The 18,203-nt window shown below is 44.2% G+C and overlaps 1 protein-coding gene across 1 annotated transcript in view; it reads right to left on the reverse strand.

Moving 5' to 3' along the window:
- Positions 1–1,272: 1,272 nt before the first annotated feature.
- Positions 1,273–18,203, reverse strand: part of LOC148030673 (SAND family protein) — a 43,115-nt gene continuing 26,184 nt past the window's right edge. The window contains exons 8-14 of the mRNA XM_087687025.1: positions 8,710–8,801; positions 8,497–8,578; positions 8,337–8,401; positions 7,924–8,217; positions 1,955–2,046; positions 1,769–1,833; positions 1,273–1,507 (exon numbers count right to left, since the gene is read on the reverse strand). Coding sequence (XP_087543151.1) covers positions 1,412–1,507; positions 1,769–1,833; positions 1,955–2,046; positions 7,924–8,217; positions 8,337–8,401; positions 8,497–8,578; positions 8,710–8,801 — 786 coding nt within the window. The 3' untranslated portion in view covers positions 1,273–1,411. The remainder of the gene's footprint in view (positions 1,508–1,768; positions 1,834–1,954; positions 2,047–7,923; positions 8,218–8,336; positions 8,402–8,496; positions 8,579–8,709; positions 8,802–18,203) is intronic.

Consider the following 18,203-nt stretch of genomic DNA (forward strand, 5'->3'; position numbering starts at 1 on the left):
ACATCATAACACAAGTGGCTCCCATGACAACTAAAGGTGGCAGCCACCTTTGCTCACATTACCTAGAAATTCTAATCAATGTTAAGCACCATATATCGAAGCAACAGGCCAAATGGGTGTAAATCCCATCGTCTTTTCTAAGGTTAATGCCTTGGTCATGGCTATAGAAATGAATAGAAATGTGTAAAATGTGCAGAGAGAACCCTAAGAGAGCCCATACAAGCTCAATCCTGGCCCACCGAGTTGACAGTTTCATTTTTATAATATCATGGCTCTACATTGCTGATTCACATGGCACCTCTTTAGTAGGAAACAGAGGAAGTATCATTGAGCATTATCTGGCAGTTATCTAGCCTAGGCCAAGAGAAATGTGAGTAAGCAACTCACAATGGCATTCCATTTGCAAGCTGTAGGAAGACCCACACATGTCAAAGGCTGTGATTTCAAGGTTTAAGCAAGTATTAACTTTCACAATAGTTTAGGCCCACAGTGCATGCAATTGACACCTCTAATCCTTTGATCATGGGTCAAGAATGACAAAAGGAAGCACACAACAAGTGCAGCCTACCCAACGGATAGGAGGGGAACTGAAAAAAGAGGGCAAATGCTACTGCCATTGCATTAAAACATCTTATTGGGAATGTCTCAACCAAAAGACTAAACCTGGCCACCACTTTGAAGACAATCTTATTCATTTGCAAAAAGATGTTTTGCAAATGTATGACTTAGATTTACCATCCCCCTTTGTCACCCCCGTCTCTTTCGATATTTTGTAAGCTAGGGTATACCATACTTCCAAGTATGTTGCTGATCTGCAATAGCCGGATGCCATTAAATGTTCACCAAGTCTAGGCATAATTTTGGATATTTGATTGTGGAGCGATTTGCACAGACGAGAGCATTCTTAGCAGGCTTTGCAATTAAGACCCCTTGACGAAAAACCCCAACATACAATTCTCTAGATTATCAGCAATTACATGAGCAAAGTTGAAAGCTCATAAAGCTTCCATCATTCAGAATCCTTCCATGAAGGGACTACAACTACTTCAATTACATTGCCCCACATCTTCATATTCAATTCACTAGAGATTTGAGCATGTTGATTTTGAGGAAAGACATTGATTTGGAGATGTCAATCCTGATACTTGTTTGCAGCTCTTATGAAGTGCAGCTTGTACAAGGCCATGCTATTAAACGTTGCGCAGCAGTTACTTTTTATCACCATAACTGAAGTCATTATTGAAGGACAAAAAAGTATAAAAGGAGTACATATGACAAATCAATGCGCAGATCTTAGATGCATTATTTTTTCCGCAATGTATACAGAAAAAGGATTTTCCAAAAGAATTCTGTTGTATCCATTCTTACATGCATGTCATGTTGACTCTATGGGGTTGGTGTAGCCCCCTTTTCACCAGTTGAAAGGGCTGGCTCCTATATAAAAGATATCACTCTCAAGATCACGAATCCACTGGCAAACACGGTTGCAGATTGTTATGGCCGAACTCTGCACACGCATCCAATAGCTTGCAAATTAGAGGAAAAGAACACAGCAATTGTGTTGGCAGCGAAAAATCAGTGTCAATTATATTTTGAAAGAAATAGCAATTTCTGCATGGATCAGATTTCATTATCGGTCCAATCTAATTCAGTTCACTTCTGACAAGTAAAGCCAGAATGTTAACTTCTCTACAGTAGCCTGTAGTAAAAACATTCTTCGATGAACCCCTAGGATGCTTAGCAGGAGTTTTTCAATAAACAAGCATACCTTCTCAGCCAAAGGATCAAACGCTGCAAAGAACTCAAAATCTGCAGTGCTCCAAGCCAGCAAAACTGCAAAATAATGTCACGTTAGCATAAAAGAAGTCCTGGATTAAACGATCACAGGAAAGGGGTTCTCCCTCTCCATTTCTAAGTTACAACTCAAATTCTCTTCAGAAATGGTTGCACAAACCATGACTTTCATCCCTTCTGTACTGCATCTGATGAGATCCTGTTGAACCACCATGCATTGAAGCATACAATCGCTGATAAGCACGAAAGAGCCTGCAATAAAGGATATACTCCATATAAAGCATAAACCATTGCAGCTGGAAGTCTTAATTCTAAGCGCACATGTTTGCAAAAATAAAGTTCTGTACATATGGACTTCATATAACCAATAGGAAATTTAAAGGTCTAAAAAAAGTATTTTGTCTTAAAAATTCACTTAATGTTTCTACTGGATCCAATATTTCAGAATGAGTGAGAAAAGTTGTCAAGGATCAGGCACATGTCAGCTAAAGCTCTGAAATGCACAGCTACTTAATGATTTGCATACATTTAGATTCTTCTACTGATGGTGAAAGGTTTTCATTTTGTCTCACTGAGTCAGGCGCCAGAAGAGATTATCCAACTGAACCGAAAACAGCAAACTTCTTTCAGGGAAGTGCCTTTGTGAAGATATTTGCAGTGTTGTCTGTGAAGTAACACAAGCTCCTTTCTCCTGCGTATAAAATTTCCATGAGATAGTGTAGTGTGACACATCTGCGTACTATTCCCATACAAAAACAGACTGTTACAGGACTGCATGCCAGGCTTCAGCACTTTTGACCGTGAAGAAATATGTGAAGTAGGTAACTTTGCCCCACAATGAGATCTGCCTCAGCCAAACATACTTAACAGTCGGTATGAATTTTACTTTTGACTCAGCTTCATAAGATGATGTTGCCACCATAAGTGAGGCACACCTGCCACATGCCACATGGACAAGATGGCAGCACATTTAGCCCTTAAATTCAGTCCTGTTGAGAAACCCTTCACATGCAGTTTGCGTTCTGCATTTTGCGTTTAGGGTTTCGCAGTGGACAGCCCCAAAAAGGGGCTGGGCGCCCACACTAGGGCGCCACCCTAGACAGTCGGCGCCCTCCCTCCGGGCGCCACCCTAGATAGTCTCTTGCCTATTTATAGGCTGCCTCTGTCACTCATTCTTCACGGCTGATTCATTCAGTCCATCACCTCTTCTTTCCAGCCTCTCCACTACCCTCACACCCCTTCAGGAGGACATTGCGGTTCGTGGTTCGTGGCTGTCTTCATCATCTTCCTTGTGCTATGGCACCCTTGTACCCTTGTATCACATTCACTCCATGATTCAGATCTTCATCATTCCATTCATCAAAGTTTCTTCTCTCTTCTCTTCTCCATGTTTGCCGAGTTCACTCCATGTTCCTCCCTGCAAACCCTACTGTCTCGTTGGTACGTCGTCTTTTGACACGGTATCAGAGCTGGATCTGCTCAAACAACGGCAAAGATCCTCCAATCCAGTGAAAGCAAAGACCGGTGGCGGGTTCAGCATCCACTTCTCTTCTTCCGCTGCATCAACATCCTAACTGGCGGCTGCTTCCTCCTATGTTTGCTGTTTTCCAGCCTGCGTTCCGGGCGGCTGCTGCCACATTCACCTCCCTGCTGCTGGCGGCTCAGCCCAACTGCTTGCGGCTCCTCCCTGTGCTGGCGGCTGTTCTCTACAACTTGGCTGCTGATTTTCTCTCCTCAGCCTGTCGCTGCAGATTTTCTCTTCCCTCAGCCTGTCGCAGCAGATTCTCTCCACTACTTGTGTTTGCTGTTTTCTCTCTCCTGCAGCCTGCATTTTTAGTATTTCTCTCTCCTCATCTGCATTTTTCTACTGGTTGCAAACTCTTACTGCTGGTCACATCCTCCTCCCACTGGTAGCTCACTTCCAGCCCTTCCACTGCCCTCCTAGCCCTTGAAGCGAACATTGCGGTTCATGGTTCGTGGCTGGCCACCACCAATGCTTGCCGACTTCAACCTTTGCTCCCCACCCCCCCGGAGTACATGCATCTTCCACCAGGCACTCCTTGTGCCACCTCTCCTTTGTGGGCCATAGAGATCGTTTTGCATCGGCTATCAAAGTACTATGCTCAAGGGAATAAGACGCATCGGATGCACACTAAGTCCTTCCGAGCACATGGAGGAGCGATTGACACTACGACCTCCTGGAGCAATGCCAGCGGCAGTCTTCTCCCATCTATTTTCAGGTACAGTGGTTACCAAGGCCCGCGGTTCTACAATCCGCTCCATCGAGAGACAATGATTGTTTGATACGGTATCCTCGTCAGTCCGCTCCTTCAAGAGACAATGGTTGCTCGACTCCCTCCTCTTCTTCGGCTTCCCGGTCCGCTCCATTGAGAAGCAACGACTGTTACCCACTCATTGCTCAATCTCAACCCCACCCTTCACCCTCACCTACTAAGGTTCAAGAGGCCACCTCTACGAGTTCTTCACTACCCCAAATACCTTCTTCGGCACGACCGGCAGCACTTCCTTTATCCTCAGACATTTCAGAGTCCGTGATCCATGAGTTTTAGGATTCCCTATCTACCTCAGAGGGGGATTCAAAGGGGAATGATCTTTTATTGCCCTCCGAGGAGGCATCTACATCTACTGTGACTTCAGAGGAGACTCCTATTCCTCCAGTTTCAAAGGGGATCCCCACCCCCGCTCAATCCTTCGCACACCCTGGCGAAGGCCTTTTACCTTTTTCTTCTACCTTGGATGGGGTGGCTTCCTTGCATCGGTCATCTCACCTATTGATACCCAAGATCTCGAGGATCTACCTAGATCAAGGCCTTAGAGGTTCCAGCTGCGACTTGGTGACGAGACCTTTGTATTCCTTTTTGCATGGATGCACGGAGGTAGTGGCTTCTCTCCTGAGGTTAAGTTTTGGGTTCTCTATTTCACTATGTCTGTTGTTCTTTACTACAGGTTACCTTTCAGGTGGAAATCTTGGATCTTAGGGATCCTCTACATCTTCCTCCTCCTCTTCTTCTTGCCTTGGTCACTTGGTCAGCATGGAGCTAACTCCCAAGATCGAGTACGGGCATATCCTTATGGTTCTCGGCACCACACAAAGTCTGACATTTCTCCTATGCATTGCATGTTTTCATCATCCTTGTACTAGGGCGCTTGGGCAAGTGAACAATTTCCCCACGAGGAACACTGTTCAAGTGGCACTTGCTACATGAGCATTCTTCAACATGTAGCATTCTATCTCCACCTCACTCTTCTCTTCTTCCCCTTTTAGGGCCTGAGAGGGGATGTTGAGAAACCCTTCACGTGCAATTTGAGTTTTGCGTTTTGTGTTTAGGGTTTCACATTTTGCGTTTAGGGTTTCATAGTGGACAGCCCCAAAAAGGGGTTGGGCGCCCAGAGTGGGGAACCACCCTAGACAACCGGTGCCCTCCCTTCGAGCGCCACCCTAGACAATCTCTTGCCTATTTATAGGCTGCCTCTATCACTCATTCTTCATGGCTGATTCATTCAGTCCGTCACCTCTTCTTTCCAGCCTCTCCACTACCCTCACTCCCCTTCAGGAGGACATTGCGGTTCGTGGTTCATGGCTGTCTTCATCATCTTCCTTGTGCTACGGCACGCATGTCCCCTTGTATCACATTCACTCCATGATTCAGATCTTCATCATTCCATTCATTAGAGTTTCTTCTCTCTCCTCTTCTCTTCTCCATGTTTGCCGAGTTCACTCCGTGTTCCTCCCCGCAAACCCTATTGTCTCGCTGGTACGTTGTCTTTGTCTCGCTGGTACGTCATCTTTTGACAAGTCCAAACTTCAGTATTTGGCACTTTTCTGCTGTCAGCCATTTTCCATTTCCTGCCCTTGTGTGTGTCCATCATGCACACTTAGACGCCTCCAGATTCGAGACCCCTTTGTGCATTACAATTCGTATCACAGTGGTTTTCAGCACCAAACCTGCCTCAGTTATGCAATCTTAGGTCCCCCGCCCTCATTCCCAAGATGAAGAGTAGGGTGCTGCAGAGGGGATGGGAGGGAAACCAAAATGCAGGAGTCACAAAACTACTGTGCTTTTGCAGCCACTAGCCTTCCCAGGTGGATTCAATTGTGCCTTTCCACCATATCATTTTCTAACACCCTGCAACAGGCTGCCCAGGCCAGCACCTACTTTGTTCCAGGTTGATCCCCCCAATCCCTCCCTCCCTCAATTAGGTTCTAGAGGCTACGTTTACTTCTACCAGCAGCAGACTCAGATTTCAGCCTCAGTACCATGCCTCAGTACCATCCCCCTCATCACACATATCTGCCATGCACACCCAAGAGAGACTTTTCTTGGATGCTAACAAGGCACCTCCCTATTCATTCAAGAGTTTCACTGGCAATCTTTTCCTAAACGGCAATATGAATGGATCGCCTTATTCTTTTCCTTCAGACAAATTTGACCAAATTCAACAGTTGTCATAAGAGTTTCGAGTGCAGGCCAGTGTAGATATGGACACCAGTTTGCTCCACTCTCTAGCATCCAAGGATCCTCCTCTTTGAAAACAAAGTTCAGGACCAAACCTCCGCAATCCCCAAAAAAGACTCCAATCGACTGCTACAATGTTCAAGGAGTCTTTGCCCTTGGAAGAAGACTTTGTTGTACCATTTTTCACCTTCTCTTTCTTTCTGCAATACTTTACCATGTGGCCACCCTTTCTGGATTAGTGGCACTTTCTTTTGAATTCTCAGCTGTTTCAGGAAAACCAGAAAATTCAACACATGCTAGCTGCATGCATTATCTTCCTAATTCCTCTTCTTGGTACTTGCAACTTGGGGGTTATTTCTATGCCTATGATTATATCATAATATTCAGCAATGCCTAGGCCCTAAGGCAAACACAATCTTTTATTTCTATATGCCATAATTGTCATTAGTCAATTTAGATGCCACACCAAATGTGCCATTAGGCAAAGAGTTCCTGAAAACACAGCAATCCTTGGTATCTCTCAGCTGAAACACAGCAATTTCACTGGTTATCTAACTGTGTCAAGGCTGAAATGCAGCTCCCTCCTCACCTAGTGGAAAAGAAACTAATTATTGCTGAAACGCCACTTGTGACTTCTGCTGCTCATGCACCTCACAACAATCTCAGCAAAATGTACTTGTCTACTTCCTTACCTAGTGAAATAGGACCTGCTGCATAAATCTGGGAAAACACAGCTTCCTTGCCTCAGGCTAGAAAAACACATATTTCTGTTGCTTCAAACTGATGTTTTCAGCCTCCAGCTGCCTCACACTAATGAATGCAGCTGCCTCTGCTGCCGCAAGCAATGTCACCATTGCTGCCTCATGCTGATGAAACACAGCCTCTTATTTGCAGCGCCTCCTAGAAACACAGCCTTCTAATAATGCACGCCTCTCAGGGACAATGGTGAACTGCTGAGTGCAGCTGCATCAGCTCAACAATCAGCCTGAAGTGACGTGTGTCATTATGAATACAACTCTGGACAGCAACATTCTCACGAACAGTAACCAGCTTCTTCAAATGAAGAAAATGCTGAGCATGTGCTCTGATACCAAAAGAAAGAAAAAGAGAAAACTTTTAAGGCCTTGCTTGTACCCAACTAGCTTAAATGGCGAGTACTGAATAGCACAGACCTTGCTAATGCCGTACATGTATTTTTCTCACACAAATGCCTCCATTATCCATTTGGCAAATCATTGTGCCCCCATATTCAGCAGGCCTTTTGATCAAACAGACTCCTTGAATCCCCAAATGCATCCCAATTCCTACTTTTAAAATACTCTCCTATAAGATTGTCTCCCCTATTAGGTGCAAAGAGCTAACATAAAGTTGCTGATGACCCAACACTGTTGTCCACTCAAAAATCAAGATCATCCATCATTTCATAAGAGATTGTTCCCTATCCTGTCTGGACTTCCCAAGCAATAGGAGCCATCTCAAAACCATTCTATGTGAACCTTATAGTAAAAATACCTACTTGCAAGTTGACCTATTATGCTAAGTACAGCATTTTGGCAAACAACATGATTACTGAGCTAAACAATGGAATTGGTAAAAATTAAAGATGGATTACAAAACATCAAGGTGCAACCAACATTGAAAGATGTCACACCTCTTCTGTGCTGATTTTGTATGCAAAGGTGGTGAATATTCTGAGGCAACATATTGATCAAGGTAAACACTTCTATATATGAAATGCCAAAGACCTCCAGCACCCCCCACACCTGCTCTCTGTCTACTACCACCATCAATTTCAAATATCCTATTTTCTACACGCCTTCCCCTACCAAGGGACCCATACAACGCATCACCAGGTAGATCCTCTACTTTAAGTCCACCTTTCTCCACAGAGTTTGCTATCTCAGAAAGTACATGAGTCTCCAGCAAGAAACTCTCAATCTTCACCCTGAAACCATAACGGAACTTCTCAGCTTTGTAATTCTTAATACAAACCCAAGAAACGTAAAGACATTTAATCAACTCAGATAATCTAATCAACTCACTTAGGTTGCTTAGAAATTTTACCTGCATTCTTTCAAGTGGAAGAATGCATCTGAATTTGCTGTGATCAGAATCAAGCATGTATCTGTCTGCCAATATAAGCAGCAACATCTTAGTTTACTGAAACAAAACAAAAACAGACAGTAATTCCTTTCATTCGCTGCATATCAAGTTTCAAACATACATCAAGATAATGAACATAGGCATACAAAAACGCCATGGGATTGTAATTGGGGAGGCAAACTGGAGAGTAAGATTCTGTAGTTCTACACAGAAAAGCCAGCATAGCTTTCGTTAGTCCTAAACAAAACATTCAATATAAAAGAATGTTAAATGGCTATGCACTGGTGACCACAACATAACTTTCTTGCTTTTAATGGCATTTTCCAAACCTCACCTGAAAGATTCTGATGCTGATACAAAGCTGGAAAGTAATAGAATATCATCAGGATGCAAAGAGGCCTTTTGAGCTCCAACCAGGCTGATCACCTACAGAATAGGGATTTTTAGATACAAACAAATTTTTTTTGGCCAAATCATGTGTGGCTAATTATATTACTCAGAAAAAAATACAAAGAAGTGCAACATCTGCAAAAAAAGGCCAAAATGAACTATGAGACAATGAGTTACAATCATCTATATGACAATACAACTGTCTGAAAAGAACAGTAAAAGAAAATGTAATAAACAGTACAAGAAGACTAAGAGCTATAAGTAAGGAGAACTCTAGCTGACAAATAAAGAGCTCTAGCTGATGCAGAGGGCCTAGCTCTAGCTTGGGCAACAATCTCATATATCTGCCTATGGAAATGTCATCGATACCTATGTCAGGGTCTAGGACATCTAGATCAGCCAAGCTGGATGGCTAGATCAGTCAATTCCCCCCACGTATGTGTAGATGACTGAGGCTGCAGCTGTGCTGAAACCTCCTGAGTCTCTCTCATGAAGAAGTATAATATATTTTTCCCCGTGGGGGGGGGGGGGGGGGGGGGTGGTTCTCAAAAGTTGACGTACCAACGAGACAATAGGGTTGGCGGGGAGGAACACGGAGTGAACTCTGTAAACATGGAGAAGAGAAGAGAAGAGAGAAGAAACTCTGATGAATGGAATGATGAAGTTCTGAATCATGGAGTGAATGTGATACAAGGGAACAAGGGTGCCGTAGCACAAGGAAGATGATGAAGACAGCCATGAACCACGAACCACAATGTCCTCCTGAAGGGGTGTGAGGGTAGTGGAGAGGCTAGAGAGAAGAGGTGACAGACTGAATGAATCAACCGTAAGGAATGAATGAGAGAGTGGCCTATAAATAGGCACAGTCAGTCTAGGATGGCGCCCCTTTTTGTGGCTGCAAACCCTAAACGCAAAACGCAGAAACGCAAAAAACGCAAAAAACGCAAATTGCGGGTGAAGGGTTTCTCAACACCCCCTCTCAGGCCCAAAAAGGGGAACAAGAGAAGAGTGAGGTGGAGATACAATGCTACATGCTGAAGAATGCTCATGCAGCAGGTGCCACTTGGAGAGTGTCCCTCATGGGGAAATTATTCACTTGCCCAAGTGCCCTAGTACAAAGATGATGAAAACATGCAATGCATAGGAGGAATGTCGCACTTTGTGTGGTGCCGAGAACCATAAGGATGTGCCCGTACTCGATCTCGGGAGGTGGCTCCATGCTAACCAAGGGACGAAGGCAAGAAGAAGAGGAGAAAGAAGATGTAGAGGATCCCTAAGATCCAAGATTTCCACCAGAAAGGGAACCTACAGTAAAGAACAGTAGACAGAGTGAACTGGGGAACCCGAAACTCAACCTCGGGAGAGAAACCACTAGCTTCGTGCATCCATGCTAGAAGGAATACGAAGGCCTCGTCACCAAGTCGCGGATGAACCTCCGAGGTCCCGATCTAGGTGGCACCTGAAGATCCTGGGTATCAGTAGAAGAGATGACTGGTCGAAGACAGCCACCCTAAGAAAGTAAAGGATGGGTGAAGAACTTCATGTGGAGTAGGTTCCCCCTCTGAGGTGGGAGGTGGAGGGGCCACCGTTGAAGTTGAAGAAGAAGTAGATGTCCCCCTCTAAGGGCAAAGAAATAACATTCCCTTTGAATCCCCCTCTGAAGTAGATAGGGAATCCAAAAACTCATGGATCACGGACTCCAAAATGTCTGATGATAAAGGAAGTGCCACCGGTCGTGCCGAAGAAGGTATCGGAGATGCTGAAGAGCTCCCAGAGGTAGCCTCTCGAACTTGAGTAGTCGAGGGTGAGGAAGGGTGGGGCTCAGAATGAGCAACTGGTGGGCAATAGTCATTGTCTCTTAGTGAAGCGGACTGGGTAGCCGAAGAAGAGGAAGGAGTCAAGCAACCACTGTCTCTCGAAGAAGCGGACTGATAAGGAGACAGTATCAAACAATCACTATCTCTCGATGGAGCGGACTGCAGATCCCTGGATCGTGGAAGCCACTGTACCCGAAAATAGGTGGGAGACGACTGCCACTGACATTGCGACGATCTCAATCGATCCTCCATGTGCTCGAAAGGACTTAGTACGCATTGGATGCGTCTTATTGCCGTGAGCATAGTACTCTGATAGCCGATGTAGATCAATCTATGTGGCCCAGAAAGGAGAGGTGGCACAAGGAGTGTCTGGTGGAAGACACATATACTCCGGGGGATGGGGAGCAAAGGTCAAAGTCGGCAAGCATTGGTGGTGTATCTGGTGGTACCATAGTAGGAGCACCCAGTAGTCTGGTCATCTATTGGTAAAGAAGCCATGGATACCAGTGTGCCTTGCTGAAGAAGGAAGAGGTCAGCCACCATGAACCACGAACTGCAATGTTCGCCTCAAGGGGTGTGAGGACAGTGTGAAGCACGAACCACAATGTCCACCTCAAGGGGTGGAAGGGCAGTGGAAGGACTGGAAGTGAGCTATCAGTGGAAGGAGGATGCAACCAGTAGTAAGAGATTGCAACCAATAGAAAACGCAGGTGAGGAGAGAGAAAGACTAAAAACGCAAGCACCAGGTAAGAAAGACTAAAAACGCAGGCAGGACAGCCTACAGGAGAGAGAAAGACTAAAAACGCAGGATAAAACAGCAACACCAGTCAATTTGCTGAAATCAGCTCCGAACAGTGTGTGATGGGCTAGAAACAAGTGCCAAACTGTTGTAGTCAGCAATGGCCAGCTTGGGCCGCGATATCCTCCGCGTTTGGGGTGTGGGTAGCAAGCTGAATACGTGAAATCTGCAAAAACGAGATTGTTTTCTGAATGGAGAGTGATCAGCAACAATCATTTTGCTGGAAACAGCTGCAAACTGTGGGTGGAAGGCTGGAAATGGGGGCCAGACTGTAGATAACAGCAACAAGGGACAACTGAGACTGCGATGTCCTCTGCGAAAGGGGTGTGGGCAGCAAGCTGAAAGCACTTGAAACCTGCAAAAATGAGATTTTGATGCAGCAGAAGAAGAAGAGAAGTGGATGCTAAAACCCGCCACCAGTCTTTGCCTTCACTGGAGTGGAGGATCTTTGCCACTGTTTGAGCAGATCCAGCTCTGATACCATGTCAAAAGTTGACGTACCAGCGAGACAGTAGGATTGGCGGGGAGGAACACGGAGTGAACTCCGCAAACATGGAGAAGAGAAGAGAAGAGGAAAGAAACTCTGATGAATGGAATGATGAAGTTCTGAATCATGGAGTGAATGTGATACAAGGGAACAAGGGTGCCATCGCACAAGGAAGATGATGAAGACAACCACGAACCACGAACCGCAATGTCCTCCTCAAGGGGTGTGAGGGTAGTGGAGAGGCTAGAGAGAAGAGGTGACGGACTGAATGAATCAGCCGTAAGGAATGAATGAGAGAGTGGCCTATAAATAGGCACAGTCAGTCTAGGATGGCGCCCCTTTTTGGGGCTGCAAACCCTAAACGCAAAACGCAAAAACACAAAAAACGCAAATTGCGGGTGAAGGGTTTCTTAACAGGGGAGCGGGGTGGGGCGGGGCGGGGGTGTGCACAGTTTTTTCCATTTTTTTGGGTGGGGGGGATTTGTGCAAAAAGCGAGAGAAAGAGATTGGGGGCTGTGCACATGTGTTGTAGGAGAAGCCTTGTTGAGAGAAAAAACACATTATATACTGATTAGCTCTTTATTACAACCCCAAAACATGCTTATTGCCAAAGCTATCATTAAATGACCACTTTCCTAAAGAGTGAGTGTGCCCCATATGCCAAACCCTAATTTGGGAGGATCCACTCATCTATACATGGACAAGCTGCCTACCACTCAGGCCCATCTCTTTTTACAGATTGTTGGTGCCCTGTTCTCTGTTGTCCACACCCCTTTCCAACAAATATACCCAGTCCGTGTGTTCGATCTCATATATGAATCCTGCCCTCATGAGTTTATCAATCTCCTCTTTTACTGCATGGGCGTGTTTGGGATTCATGGGGTAAGGTCGTTGTTTCGTTGGCATTGCATCAGGGACCATTGGGATATTATGAGTCACAACCCTAGGGTCGACTTCCTTAAGTTCATCGAATAGGCAAATACGTCAATGTACTCTTGCAAGAGTACAACAAGTTTGGTCAATTCATGTGGTGTGTGCACTTACTAAAGTGTAAATGTGGAGTGTGTGTGTGTACCTAGTGTCTTTGTACATTAATGTCTAAAGTAGTGACATAGGGACTACAGTAAGTTAACCTATTTCTAGTTAGTTGGTGGAAGGCTGGTTAGGTCAACCTATGACCTAAACTAGTGTTGTACTTTCACTCTATCTTTCAGTACAACAAGTGCACACTGCTCTCTAGCTTCAGCTAACTCACTATCACCATCTCTCATTTCTCTCTCCATTGCTGGTGCATTTCTCACATTTGGTATTAGAGCAGCTTTTGGGCGGGTTTCACTCAGCCACCGTCTAATGGTTCCACTCCGCTAGAGGTCTTGTTGCCACCTACCTTTGTTCGCATGAGGTGTTAGATATGCTCAATTCCCCACCCTTGTAAGTTGTAAGGTGCCACCAATGATCCATGGTGCTCTAAGTTATAAGACCCCCATTATGAGGAGAAGCCATGTGTGAGCTTGGATATTAGTTGGGTCCCGACTTGTATGTCAGATGAGGTCTATGTGACTAAATGGTTAAAAAGTAACCTTTGTGGATCTAGCCTTCAGTTCATATAGAGTAGTTATATTTAAGCAACTCGAGGCACACTCCCGCATCCTGCAACTTCATGCATTCTGCCTCAAGTTGCTACCAGCACAACTACTCTATCTCTTTGGCGTGAAGGTCTTGAGCTTTGTGGGTGCTTCTCAAGGTGCCCAAAATTTGGGGCTTTTGCTCGAATTGGCTTCCAACGTGCAAATCAACACCGGGCAAGCTGACATTGCATAATTTCTTCTAGATTTGTGCAACAAATTTAGGGCTTTTTGGTTTAGAGACTCTAGCATGCATTACAAGGTGGACTACTGCTGCTACTTACTATCAACAAGTATCTCAAGGCAACATTTCCACAAAATTTCAAACTATGAGGTATAAATTTCTTCAATTTCTTTAAATTTTACAAAGAAATTGGGGGCTTCCAACCAACACGCATTCCAAGGTAAACAACAAGTGGTACAACAACATTATCTTGCTGCATCACTTGGGGATTTTTAGTAAAATTTGGGGAGACTCGACACTAAATTGCTGTAAATCGTCTATTTGGACATGCATTTCAAGGCAATAAATACAACAACGTATTGCTGCAAATTGCAAGTTAAATGCTGATGTGTGCAACCTTGGGCACGTTCATCAAGAATTGTGAGAGTTTGGTACTTGCATTCTAATCCTATGTGGAGATTTTTGATACTCAACAAAGTACATTGTATACTTCAACATGCATCATTGGTAACAAGGCATGTTAGGGGCATAATGGTCAGTAGCATCCTTGGTGTTCTCACTTAGGAGGACAAGCACAATGGCAACAACCACCCTCTTTGGAGTTTCATGGTGCGTAACCTTCTTGTGGCAAAGGATTTGTGGGACTATGTCACTGGTGATCTACAATGACCAAGAGGTCTTACACCTCAGCATAATGCTAGAGGACAAGTTAATGGTGTTGTTACTACTACCTTTCCTTCCCCTCCTACTAAGGATCAACGGAGGTGGGACTTGAAGGATACACAAGCCCTATCTTTGATTGCCTTGTCAATGAAAAGGACTATTATTCTCCATATTTAGTCTTGTAGGACCTCCAAAGCTGCTTGGGATGTACTAGAGTGTATATTTGCAGCACGTAATGAAGCTAGGATATCTTGTCTCCGTGAAGAGCTAACTAATGAAAACATTCATGAGGGTGACAGCTTGACAGATCACCTCACACACATACAAGATTTGTGTGAGCAGTTGCTCAATGTTGATGAGGTCATTCAGGATGCAAAGTTGGTAAACATCACATTGAACTCACTTCATGAGCTATATCTTGGATTCCACACCTTGTTCATGTTGTATTTTCGGGGGGGAGGCACCAGCCCCTCACATTTGTGGAATTGGAAAACCTTTTGCTGCAAGAGGAAGAAACACGAAAAAATGTTGCATTGCATTCGGGTGATGTGGCTATGCTCTCAAAGTACAAAGACAAAGGGAAAGTCAAGCAAAATGTGAAAAATCAGTAAAAAGCTTATGCTAAACAGCCATCAAATAAGATTGCCCAAGACACAAAAAAGTCCAAGAAAAAGAGAAATGTCATTGTTGCAAAAAGCCCGGTCATTATATTAATGAATGCAGGAAGTGATTGGCCAAAGAGAATAAGGGAGGCCTATGCATTTCTTACATGTAGTTTTGATTCTTCAATTGCTAATTCAACATTTAATGCTGCTAAACGCAGCATATATGGTATTTTAACAAAGGGGCATCTAGGTATATCACTTCTAGGAAGTGACTCTCCACATCTTTGCATTCAGCCCAAAAAAGTCTAAGAAAAATGAGAAATGTCATTATTGCAAAAAGCCCAGTCATTATATTGATGAATGCATAAAGTGATTGGCCAAAGAGGAGGACTCCGGTTTGGCTATCCAAGAGACATCAGCCAACAAATCTTTAAATGGTGACGCTTTGGCCAACTTTGTGAAGGACTATGCATTTCTTACATGTATTTTGATTCTTCGATTGCTCGTTCAGCATTTAATGTCGCTGAACACAACATACATGGTATTTTAAGAATGGGGTGTCTAGGCATACCATGTATGTTAAACACAGCATACATAGTATTTTAACAGTGGGGCGTCTAGGCATATCACTTCTAGGAAGTGTCTCTCCACATTTTTGCATTCAACCCCTGCATGGAAGCCTGTTACATATGCAAACAACAGCACTTATGATGTATGTGGCATTGGTTCAATCATGATTACTGCTACAAATGGTTCCGATTTCATGCTTCTGGATGTTTCATTTGTGCCTGGCATTACAAAGAACTATTGTATATATCTACTTTTAATAAGCATGGCTTTCATATCTTTGAAGATGACAAATGCATTGTCAGAGCAGAGAGATGGATTATGCACTCACGCTATCCGGCAACCTGTATTAGGGTCTCTTTTTGTTGGATATGTATGATAGACAAATTCATGATGCTCTGGCACTCTTTCACCCACAATACAAAATGCGAAACTGTGGCATGCTCATTATGGCCATATGAGTTTTGGCCACCTGATGACTCTTCAATGGTCTCAAATGATAGATGCATTGTCTCCTGTGGATACTCCACCTCCCATTACATGTGACAGATGTATTTTGGGCAAAATGCATAGGTTCAACAGCCAATGTATGGTGTGCAAGGCCCAATGTATTGGAGTAAAGCTATATGCAAAACCCCATGTATGGCAACATTTACTCGATGCCTAACAAGGTAGCATGCTTAGTAATGCATCTGCCCCCTCGAATGTTTATGGGTCTCAAAGAGTGAGTGTTGGTCATGCAAATGCTCCATTCGATGTTTGTTTTGATGTAAATTCAATGAATGCACTCTTTTTGCAACAACCAGTGTATGATAACTTGACATCCAAAGGGGCAACAAAAGACTATGATGAGGGTGGAAAAGCAGTGAAGTTTGAGTCCTTCAGTGGTGCACAAGATAGGCTGAAAGTTTTGACTTTCATTCAGCAATTTGATGCAACCTATTCAAGGGGGAACTTCACTGAGTCCTCAAAGATTCAAAAGGCAACCACTTCTTGAAAGGGAATGCATTGTAGTGGTGATCCACTCTTTTGATATAAGGTAGAGCACTGTCAACATGGATACAATTCAAGCAAATGTTTGCATCGAATTGGTTGACAAGTACCTTTGAGGTGGACATCATGACAACTTGAAATAAGCCAACTGATAGAAATGCAATTACTGCCCGTTACTTCTTATCACCCCATACCTCTTCATGAGCAAGTGAAAAAGTATGTTTGTGGGCTGCCTAAAGGAATCAGGGATTTTTGCATTAAATCCACAATCTCTAGGCATGTCTCAGCTCATAGAGACTATTGCTACAGCACATGCTTTGCTATGTTGGAAGGATGCGGGCTTCTTGGAGAGTGGGGAGAAATCGAATAAAAAGTTGTTTAAGACTTAGAAAAGGGGCAGATCTAAAAATCAACCTAAAGAGAGGCCAAAATAGCAAAGATAGGGCTTGAAAACATTGGCACAGCGTAAGGAGTTGATGGCTACTAATAAAATTTTTATTTGTGAACAGGAGGGTCACATTGCAAGGGATTGCCCCAATAGGCAGCAAGTTGAAAAATCAAAAAATCAAGGAGACTCTAAGGAGAAGCCGCCCAAAACATCAATGGGATTGGTGCCTAATATTGTTAGTGATTAGCCCAATGATGATGCTATTGAGTTGTGTAGAGCATGGGGCAAAATTAGAAATCTTGTCACAAGGACGTGAAATTTTAAGATGCTTTAATCTTGCCGATAACATTTGATTAAGTTATTAGTCAAATGTACAAGGTTGTTTAGCACATGTGATGCACATGGCAGTTATTTCATGGTAACATGCCAAGGACCCCAAGGATGCAATGGATATCAAAGACAAAAGTTGTGATAAGTTAAGCGAACTGGGTTTTGGTGGTCAATTGGTGTCAGTTTTGACCCTAGGACAATTGTTTGGCCAATGAGTATCCGTACTAACACTAAGGACTAGCATTAATTAATTAATTAATGCTAGTCTAAGGGTCAACACAGGTTGAGGACCACTCCACATTACAAATGGCCTAGCCAATTTAATAATGGATAGGTACATTTAATTTTGGACAGGGTCAAAAGTGTCAGAGTGCAACGATGCGGAAGCGTGGGACCAAGACTGAGAGAGAGAGTCAACGCAGAGAGAAGAGAGAGAGAGAAAGAGACAGTGGAAGGTGAAGATCTGCTGTATAAAGTGTGTTGTGTACAAAGATATGCAGATATGTATACGGGCGCAGTGCATGGGACTGCGTGTCTCCACCTCGACGATGCAACCTGCTGTCCACCTCGAAGTACGCTGCAGTCTGCACGAATCTCCAGCCTGTAATCTGCAAACAGAACTGTGGAAGATTGTGCAAAATATCGGCTATAAATAGCTAGAAATAATGCGCCCAAAAAAAGCAGGTCGGCTGCATTCAATGCAGCCGATTGATCAGTCCGACTGGACTGCCACGTGTCAGTCCGACCAGACCAGACTCTGATCTGTCCACGCGAAGGTCGCAACTGGGCAACACCAACTGATGAAGGAGTCATGTGCCGAGAGGCACCACTGTCAACGATCCACTCTCGAGCCTGGGGAGCTATCATCGCAGCATCAGAAGCCTTCGGTGTAGAGTCCTCAATGACTGCTAGATGAAGAAACGCAGCTGATGAGGGTGCAGCCACCGCTCCAGAATCCTTCGTGTCCTTGTTGGTGTCCT

This window comes from Lygodium microphyllum, chromosome 10, assembly GCF_053477565.2.
Source record: "Lygodium microphyllum isolate KBCC chromosome 10, Lygodium_microphyllum_v1.1.10, whole genome shotgun sequence".
In the NCBI taxonomy this organism is placed as follows: domain Eukaryota; kingdom Viridiplantae; phylum Streptophyta; class Polypodiopsida; order Schizaeales; family Lygodiaceae; genus Lygodium; species Lygodium microphyllum.